Source organism: Geospiza fortis, unplaced genomic scaffold (genome assembly GCF_000277835.1).
Source record: "Geospiza fortis unplaced genomic scaffold, GeoFor_1.0 scaffold118, whole genome shotgun sequence".
Lineage (NCBI taxonomy): Eukaryota > Metazoa > Chordata > Aves > Passeriformes > Thraupidae > Geospiza > Geospiza fortis.
Window position 1 is genome coordinate 2,457,398 of NW_005054380.1, and position 9,120 is coordinate 2,466,517.

Here is a 9,120-nt window from a genome sequence, read left to right on the forward strand (position 1 = left end):
GAGTGCCGGGAGAGGGGCCGCGGTGTGACTCAAGCCCCCGCCCTGGGTTTGCCCTGTACCTGTCCCTGGGAGTCACTCGGAGCTTGTCACCGCCCGGCCCTGCTTCCCTCCGCCCGCCCCGGCCGGCACCAGCCCTGCCCTCCCCACCCACGCGCCCTTCCTGCTGCTGGAGCAGCGTAAATCAGTAGCAGAGCTGCCATGGAAGCCAACACTTCCCTCTGGCACAGCTACCTCGGCGTGATCCTGTCCCGCGAGAGGCAGCGGATGGAGCATTTCCAGCGGGCCGAGGACATCCTGCTCACCCTGCTGGAGAGCGTCCATGCCAGAGATCCTCGCTTCCTTGTGGACTACGCCAGGAACCTGGAAGCCTTCGAGTTCTCTCTCTGTGCCTCTGAGGACGCTGTCACCCTCGAGGTGCCCCTGCGCGTTGACGGTGACACCCTGCGAGTGCTGGCACGCCGGAGAGGGGACAGCCCGGAGCAGGGCGGGCATGCTGCAGAGCTCAGCACCTGCTGCCTGGAACTGTGCTCTCCAGGGGCTGATTTGGAGGACTGGACTGGTGCTGTGGATGGGATGGAGCACTGCCTGCTTCCAGGCAAAATCCTGCAGCACCTGAAAGAGCTCCTTGTTTCAGCCATCGTGCGCTGCCAACGCCTCTTCCTGCTCCAGCCAGGTGCGTACGCTGGCACGGTGCTTCCCAGCCAGGGGCTGCCTCCAGGGCCTGCCCAGCTCCCCAGCTTGGCAGTGATCCATCCCTCTGCAAACGTGCTGGGACCGATGTTCCTGGGCATGTGGCCCACCCAAAAGCTGCAGGGGCAGGTTAGCGAGCACCTTGCTGTGCGCTGGGATGGGCTCTGCCCCCAGCTGAGGAAGGGGAGATGCAAACTGTTCCCTGCCATCCCAGGGCATCAGAGTCATCCTCAGGCATCCTCAGCTGGGGCTGATGGCACCCTTCTTGGTGGGTGCAGGGCCCACCCAGCCCAGGTAGGGTTTGCTCAAGGACTTGGTGGGCTTGCCTTACCCTCACCACATTCTCCCCTCCACCTCTCGGCCTCCAGGTGCCCCCTGCTCCCTGTCTGGAGAGCGAGCTGGGAGTGCATCAGAGCTGGACCAGGGCCCTGGGGCATGGGTCTGACCCTCTGAACACACGGGCCCCAGCTGGCAGCAGTGTCCTTGGAAAGGACGTAGTGGGAGGGGACCCTGGGAAATGCCCATAGCTGTTCCATAACCCTCTTCATGCATTTCCATCTCCCGGTGTGCTTCTTGGAGGAAAGTTCAGCCAGGGTGAAAGGGTGATGTGGGAGGACCAGTGGGTCTGAAAGTCTCTTAACCCAGTCCCAGCAAGTCCAGCATCCCCTCCTTCCTCCATGGCCAAGCCAGTGACCTTCACCTTCCTCCACCCCCACAAAGCAATGAACCTTTCCTGATCCATTTTCCTTGGACTGCTTTGCTTTTCTTGGCACTGTTCAGCCCCCCAGAAGCACAGCTCAGTTTGGCTGCCTCAGACTTCCTGCTGTGCCTGACCCTGACCCCTGCCATGCCTCTTCCTGTAAAACCACCCCGGCACGGCTGGGAGAGGGATTTTACCGGGAGCTGCACCCAGACTGCAGCCCTGGGAAGGGCTGACTCGAGTGGGGTGGGACACGGCCACGGGCGCTGCAGCACAGACCTGGTTCAGCCTGCGGGACCGGCTGTGCTAACCCGCTCACTGCTGCCAAACCCTCTGCATCCAGGTGACATCAGCGCTGAAAACCTGCGGGAAGATGCCATGGAGCTCTCCCTGCTGATCCGCGGCAGCTGGAAGCCCATTCGCTTTGACATCGTTCCTGTGGTGAGGAGGCAGCAGGAGCCGCTGCAGCTCCGGAGGCGGCAGAGCGACAGGGGCTTCCCCGCAGGCAGCCTCAGGAGGGCCACGGAGGAGGCTCACTTTGTCCCTGCCTCCCCGCTCTGCTGGAGGTGAGAGGCTCCGCTGCATGCACAGAGGGGCTGTCCTGCTCCAGGGATGTCCCCTGGCTGGCAGCACTGCTGGGTGTAGGCAAAAAGAGGTTGGGAAAGGGTGGGGATGTGTCAGCAGCGGTTGAAGTCACCCCCTCATGATGCCCAAACCCTCTTCCCTGTGTTGGAGAAAAAAAACCTCAGCCAAGTTTCAGACAGCTCAGGGGAGAACAACCCCACTTCACCCCACTCTTGATCCTCCTGGGAAGGCAGGAGCTGCTCAGCAGTGTTCCCATCCCTCTCCACACCTCTGAGGTTCTGCTCTGCCAGAGCAAGCACAGGAGGTGGAGGATCCAGCAGGATCTTGCAGGTGCTGCATTGGCTGGGACCCCACGTGTGCCATGGAGGGATCCCCTGCACGCCAAATCACTGCAGGCATACTCCCCCCATCCTGGGAGCGTGCAGGTCTTCATCTCCCCTGCCAGCAGACCCCACTCTCTTCCTCCAGATCCTCCACTCACCTTCCTCTCCTGAAGCTGCTCCGGGGAGTGGATTCCCTGCAGGGGCCCCGCCTGGACAGCCTGCGCCTGCTGGACCAGCTCCGTGAGCAGGACTGGGGGGGCCAGGCTGGGACAGGCACCCTCACCTTCCAGCACCTCAAGGTGGGTTGGCTCTGATGGTTGGGACCGTGGCTCTCTGGGCAGGCAGAGTCAAGGCTGCTCCCCTGCACAAGAACCCACACAATGGGGTCTGCAGGGTTTGGGGTGTAGCAGCCCATGGCTGTGTCTGGGGAGGGTTTGCGCTGCTGCCAGCCATGGTCAGAGGGCTTTGGTCCTTCTTCCTTGGACTGAACCAGCAACATCCAGCTGGAGACACTTGGTGCATTCAGAGCTGGGGCTCTGCAGGGCATCATCCCCTGTGCCACACTGCCAGTGCCTGCAGGATGGCATCCCTGTGCCACACTGCCTGTGCCTGCAGGATGGCATCCCTGTGCCACACTGCCAGGCTACCTGTGCCTGCAGGATGGCATCCCTGTGCCACACTGCCAGGCTGCCCCATGCCCTGTGCTGGGACGTGCCTGTACGGGGCTGAGGGTGGTGTTTCTGCTGGGAAAACACCTCCTCTTCCCACCCAACCTGTTTTCAGCACTCTGGAGCCAACTGGCCATGCTGGGGACAGCACCTGGTGGCACAATCCAGGTGTGCCCTGCCTTTTGAGGGCTCTCCAAGCCAAAGGTCAAGAAGAATGGGAGGATGTTTTCTGCTTACCGAGTGGCTCCACCTCCAAAGAACCCAAATCCTGTGTACTTTGCTTTGTGTTGTATTCTTTGATGTTTTGGGGTGCTGGTTGTGTTTTTTTTTTTTTTTAAGAAAAAGGGCAGATATATTTATATGGCCTTCAGAAAAGTGTGATCTGCTTCAGCCCCACAAGTGGTTGCAGGGTTTGAAAGGGACAGCCTTCCTGGCATCAGGCCTTGTGCCTGATCCTGTGCTCCTGTCTCCCTCCTCACAGATGGTGCTGCTGTGGAGCACAGAGCTCTTCCCCTCCCCGGAGGACTGGCAGGACCTGGAAGGTTCTGTCTACAGGCTCCTGGTGATCCTCCTCCGCTGCCTGGCCACCCAGCACCTGCCCCACTTCCTGAACCCAGAGGAAAACCTCTTCCAAGGAATGGCCCCAGACCTTGCCTCCCTCTACCCTAAAGTGGAGAGCTTTGCCTGGGATCCCCAGCGCTTCCTCCGCTTCCACTTTGGCCTCCATGGGTTCAGTGGCAGCTGCCAGGCAGACACAAAGACCAGAGCCCTCCTGCAGCTCCCCAGCAAGGATGGCTTCTGCTGGGACACAGCCTACTTTGACATCCTGCTCAGCCAGGTATGGGGCAGCACCAGGAGCCACCTGGGCTGGGAAGCTTGGAATGAGCTGCAATCAGCCCCACGATCCCTCTGGTGTGCTGTGGAGGCTGTGGGAGGCTGGCAGTGCTGGCCACGGGGCTCAGGCAGAGTGGGGGCCCTCCCTCCCCACCCTCCTTTAGTTCCAGGTGTTCCGGATCCAGGACAGCGCACGCCGCTCTGCAGCCTCCCAGCTCCTCGCCAGGATCCGCCAGGAAACCCCTCAGCAGAGCTGAGTGGGGCCCTGCTGCTGCCCCATTGGGGTGCCTCAGGACTCTGGGGGGGTGCAAGGAGGGCTACAGGGCCAGGGAACAGCGTGCTGCTGTGTCATTTTATTGAGGAAAGCTGGTACAGGGGAGAGAGCACATCTGCTGCAGCTGGGGAGGGCACACACAGGCCCTGGTGGAGCTGGGGGGGCACACACAGCCCCTGGTGGAGCTGGGGAGGGCACACACAGGAGCCATACACAGGGGCCATACACAGCCCCTGGTGGAGCTGGGCACTGGGCGCTCCATGGCACAGAACCTGGAGGGGATGGCTGGCACTCTGCACTGCAGGCTGGGGCTGCTGGTGATGGGAGGGGAAGGGCCCTGTGGTCAGACCCTGCATCCAGCCCCCTGCCAGCTTGCTGAGGGTCCCCATGCCCTGGGGCCAGGGGAAGGGAAAGAACTGAGGGGCCAGGACGTTGTGGGGTGATGGGAGGAATGGTTTTGAGCCATGCCCCACATCTGCTGAGCACAGCCCTCTCCTGCATGCCCGCTGCTATTCCAGCTCCTTTCCAAGTGCCTCGGCTGGCTGGATGTGGCTCCTGCCAGCCTCCCAGGGAGGCAGTGAGTCCCTCTGGTGCCAGGCATGCCAGGCAGTGCCCGGGGGCTCACAGCCGGCTGCGGGGGCAGCGCTGGAGGGCGTCCCGCAGGGCTCCCAGCACTCGCTCCACGCTGTCCCTTGTTGAGTTGCAGCCCATGAGGCCGATGCGCAGGACCTGGAGGAGGAGGAGGAGTGTCAGTGCCTCGGAGGAAGGACTGAGGGACGCACAGCCCGGTGTGAAGGGTTGTGCGCAGCTCCCTCGCTCGTATTTAACACGCCGTTCCCTATAAAGAGGTGTCACCGCGCTAATTACGCTAATTACGTGCGTGGTTATTCAATTAGGGGTGATTGTGTGTGGTTGGGATGCTATGCGTTGCTCCGGGCAATGGGACGCGCTGCGGCAGCCAGGGAGGGGCAGGGAAGGCGGCGAGCTGTGCCCAGCCGTGGGCAGCAGCAGCAGCAGGGCAGGGCTGTGCCCACCTTGCCCGCCGTGGGGCCCAGGCCCCCAGCGATCTCCACGCCGTGCTTGTCCATCAGGAAAGCCGTGATGTCCTTCCAGCTGTAGCCCTCGGGCACCCTGACGGTGGTGATGGTGGGCAGCCTGGCCTGCTGAGGAACAGAGAAACCGGCTCCAGACCCACGGCCCCTGCTGACCCCAGCTCAGTGCCAGGACAGAGCATCACGGAGCGGGGAGATTTTTCTCTGGCATTAAAAGCTGCCCAGGCACATCTCCAGCTGCTCAGGGCTGTGTCCTCTCGCTGCCCCCACTCTCTGGTAGTGGTGGTGGTGATGGGCTTGCCCTGCACCCACCTCCTCCTCCACAAACAGCTCCAGCCCCATGTCGAGCAGCCCCTGGCACAGCAGGCTGCAGTTGGCCCGGTGTCGCTCCCAGGAGCTCTCCAGACCCTGCGGGCAGAGAGGACAGAGGAGATCTCTGCTGCTGACAGGCACCTCCGGGCACCCGGGGTTCCCCCGAGCCCCACGGGCACTGCCCTGCCCGCCCGGTGCCACTCACCCGTTCTGCCAGCAGGGCCAGGCCCTCCCGCAGGCTGAAGAAGCTGTTGATGGGCGCTGTGTGGTGGTACCTGCAAGGGGCACCCCGAGGGGTTCGGCTCGCCTGCAGCACGGCAGCCCCGTGCTCGTGGGGAAACTGAGGCACAGCATCCTCCCTCCTCATCACCCAGCGCAGGGGGCTCTGAGCAGCAGCCAGCCAGGGTGGGCTGAGCCCTGAAGGGCAGGCAGCCCCCGAGCCGGCACAGAGGCTGCGTGGGGAGCGCCTGCAGCCGTGGGTAAGGGGAGAGCCCGCCCTCACCTCCGCGGCTCCCCGTCACAGCCCCAGTAGTTTGCCAAGCAGCCCATGTCCAGATAGAAGGATGGAGGCTTTGTCTTCCTCCTCAGCAGCTTGTCCCTGGTGAAACAGAGTGCTGGGGAGAGGTGGGACCTTCACCCCGCCGGCTCCAAGGTGGGAGGGAGCGCAGAGATCTCCCACCCTACAGCGAGCGCAGAGATTGGCTCCAGCTCCCAGTCACTGCCCAGGATGGGATGGGATGGGATGGGATGGGCTCTACCCCCAGAGCACTGCAGAGAGGACACAGCAGGAGAGAGGTGACAGCCTCCCCCAGCCCCATCACCTCCCACCCACGCTGCTCTTACCTGGCTCTCTCACTGAATGAGATGGGGGCACTGCCAGGGGGTGCGTTCAGGACTTTCTGGGACCCCGAGTACAGGACATCGATCTCTGCCCAGGAGGGAAGACAGCTCCTTAGGGATCAGAGGCTCCCACCAGGAAAATGCTGAGCCCTCTGACCTAGCTGCAGGTGGTGGGTGGGAAGCACAAGGATGGCACACAGGGCAGGTCCTGCTCATGTTCAGGCTGCTTTGGGAGGGCCCCTGGTACTGCTGGTGGTCCCCAAGGGGAACAGACTGGACCAGTTCTAGTGCTGCCAACCAAAATGCAGGCTGAGGGGCTGATCCCACTGCTCTCTCTCCCTGTCCCAAGCATGAGCCCTTTGTCCCCTGGTTGCCCATGACGGCACTGTGGCTCTTACCCTGCTGGTCCATGAAGATGGGGGCTCCCCCAAGCGATGCCACTGCGTCCACCAGCAGCAGGCAGCCATGCCTGTGGGAGGACAGAGCTCAGCCTGCTGCTCCTGCCACCTCCTCTGCCACAGCTCTGCCTGCAGCCCTGGTGTGCTGGTCCCCACAGGGGCCGCGTGTCTCACTGGCACCAACTGCTTCCAGCACGACATAAAGCCCAGCACAGATAAACCCCCAGCAGTGCCCTTGGGGTGCCCACCATGCACTGACCGGTGGCACAGCTCGCCCAGCCCCTCCAGTGGCTGCAGCACCCCCGTGGAGGACTCGCCATGGGTGATGAAGAGCACCAAAGGTTTGTGCTGCACCAGGCCCTGCACGACACAGGGGGAAGGTGACCACGCTGGAGGTCAGCTGTGCCCTCTGCATAGAGACCAGCACTCACCTGCTCAATGTCTTGTGGAGTGAAGTACTTGCCTGGGGGCTTCAGCAGCTCGCAGACATTGGCTCCTGGGAGGAATTTGGGCAGAAGAGAGTGAGGTTTGGGCGTGCTTCCCACTGGGCAGTCACTTGCTCCATGGGGCAACTGGTCACACATGAACCAGGAGCAGAGGCACCTGCCAGAGTCTGGCCTCGTGCAGGTTTGCCCAGTGCCATAAAGCACCATAAATGGAATGGCATCATTCTTGGGAAAACCTGGAGTGCTCTCTGGTTTTGCAAGCTGTGTCACCGAGCAGTGCCAGGATTGGGACAGCAAACCAGGGCACCCTGCCCTCAAGCCCAGTCCCCGCAGCCCTGCCCCACCTGCCTGTCCCAGCATACCCACTCTCCTGGCAATCTCGGCAGCACGCTGTCCCCAGATGCCATTGATGGCCACCAGCACGGTGTCACCTCGCTCCAGCAGGTTGAAGAGGGCGGCCTCCATGGCACAGTGGCCGCTGCCGCTGAGGGCCAGGCTCAGCCTGTTGCGTGTCTGGAAGGCGTACTGGATGCCTGCCTTGATCTCATCCATCACCTGCGGCGGCAGCACGCTGGCCAGCATTGCTCCTGCTCCTCTCGCCCCAGCAGAGCTGCTCCAGCCCCTCCTGGGGGCGAGGAGGAGGAGGGGAGGGGAGGAAGTGGGGCCCGGCCCGAGCAGCAGCCGCTCCGGCACGGCCAGGGGCCGCAGCAGCTCCCCCGGAGGGCACACGCGGAGCAGGCTGGTGGCCATGGCACGCCGTGCTGTGCCCAGGAGCTGAGCCCAGAGAAGAGGAGTGTTGGAGGCTGCCTGAGCAGCTGCCAGCATTGCAGCACGGTGGATCCTGTGCCAGCAGTGTCCAGTGTCCCCATGGACCTTGACCCAGAAGTCGGTGCCCCCCCTACCAGTCTGGACTCTACCCCTGGCTGCCTCCCCTGCCTGGTTAATGTGTCACCAGTGCTATCCCTGCTGTCTTGGGCCCCTCGTTTTGGGGGATGCCCCCTTGCTGGTGCTCAGGGCAGCACTCTGCAGGTACCCCAGCCTCTGGGACTCCCAAGCACCGAGGCTGTCCCTGTCCCCATGGCCCCACAACAGCAGGGCCGATGTCTCCCAACGGCATCCCAGCAGGTGGGATCCCTGCTCTGGGCACCTGGAGCCTGTGCCACGGGACGGTTGTGCTGAGACTGGTCTGGCACAGCTGCCATGGTCATAGCTCCTCCTGCAGCAAAAAGTTCCTGTTGGCCAGAGCTCCCTGACCAAGGGCCTGCCTTGCAGAGGGACACTGGCTGGGTGACAGCCTGAGGGAGGCTGCCAGGGCACTGATGTGCACCAGGGCTGTGGGCTGGGACAGGGACACAGATCCTGCCTCAGTGAGCTGTGCTCTGCAGGCTCAGCCTGGACCATGAGCATCCCAGGGTGTCCTGAGGATGCCACAGGCCCCACATGGGGTCGATTTTCTGTTACCTGCTGTGTGTACCCACAGCACGCTGCCTTGTGCCCAACCTCTGCCATGTTCTCTGGCATCCATACCCAGAAATGCAAACAAGCTGCCCTCTGCCAGCTTTAGCAGAGCCATGAGTGGGTTCCTGCCCAGAGGAGCCCCTCAGTGAGCAAAGCTTTGGCTCGGGATGAGAATAGGGGTGAGCACAGGGATGAGAATTCCCAGACAGCAGAACTGGCACCAGTGGCCGCTGCTGAAGACAGGGACAAGAGGCACGGGGCCAGCAACAGTGCCAGGTGAGAGCACACCTGCCCAGCAGCCGAGTGGCGACCACTGAGAGGAGCTGGGGGCAGATGAGTTTGATCTGACATGGCTGATGGAAGCCACAGTCAGCCCGGGGAGTGCTGCCCAGCCATCATCCCACCAGAGCGATGACGACATATCAGATGGAGATGTCCCTGTCTTCTAGGGAGATTTGGGGCATGGCTGGGGCGGGGAGGGGACAGGTGGCCTCGGGGCTGCCGTGGGGCGAGGCTGGCCGCGCCGCTGCAAACAGCTGG

General features: G+C 62.8%; 2 protein-coding genes across 2 annotated transcripts; one reads left to right on the plus strand and one right to left on the minus strand.

The window, feature by feature from the left end:
• Positions 1–198: 198 nt before the first annotated feature.
• MAB21L4 (mab-21 like 4) lies at positions 199–4,208 on the plus strand. Its single transcript, XM_005425066.2, has 5 exons — positions 199–673; positions 1,734–1,956; positions 2,444–2,597; positions 3,448–3,804; positions 3,965–4,208. The coding sequence occupies exons 1-5, from the start codon at positions 199–201 to the stop codon at positions 4,055–4,057; spliced, it is 1,302 nt and encodes a 433-aa protein (XP_005425123.1). The 3' UTR covers positions 4,058–4,208.
• A 24-nt stretch (positions 4,209–4,232) lies between these two features.
• On the minus strand, positions 4,233–7,887 carry AGXT (alanine--glyoxylate and serine--pyruvate aminotransferase). Its single transcript, XM_005425067.3, has 10 exons — positions 7,485–7,887; positions 7,108–7,172; positions 6,936–7,036; positions 6,677–6,747; positions 6,282–6,366; positions 5,941–6,036; positions 5,644–5,713; positions 5,439–5,534; positions 5,109–5,237; positions 4,233–4,803 (listed from the first exon to the last, which is right to left on the minus strand). The coding sequence occupies exons 1-10, from the start codon at positions 7,870–7,872 to the stop codon at positions 4,696–4,698; spliced, it is 1,209 nt and encodes a 402-aa protein (XP_005425124.2). The 5' UTR covers positions 7,873–7,887; the 3' UTR covers positions 4,233–4,695.
• Positions 7,888–9,120: the final 1,233 nt, after the last annotated feature.

Excerpts from the sequence above, each read along its gene's own strand:
- MAB21L4 (XM_005425066.2), top strand. The coding sequence starts at position 199 with ATGGAAGCCAACACTTCCCTCTGGCACAGCTACCTCGGCGTGATCCTG. Across the intron at positions 1,957-2,443 it reads GCCTCCCCGCTCTGCTGGAG|ATCCTCCACTCACCTTCCTC; the intron begins GTGAGAGGCTCC and ends CTCTTCCTCCAG. Across the intron at positions 3,805-3,964 it reads TTGACATCCTGCTCAGCCAG|TTCCAGGTGTTCCGGATCCA; the intron begins GTATGGGGCAGC and ends ACCCTCCTTTAG.
- AGXT (XM_005425067.3), bottom strand. The coding sequence starts at position 7,872 with ATGGCCACCAGCCTGCTCCGCGTGTGCCCTCCGGGGGAGCTGCTGCGG. Across the intron at positions 6,748-6,935 it reads CTGGGCGAGCTGTGCCACCG|GCATGGCTGCCTGCTGCTGG; the intron begins GTCAGTGCATGG and ends GTCCTCCCACAG. Across the intron at positions 5,535-5,643 it reads TGGCCCTGCTGGCAGAACGG|GGTCTGGAGAGCTCCTGGGA; the intron begins GTGAGTGGCACC and ends CTCTGCCCGCAG.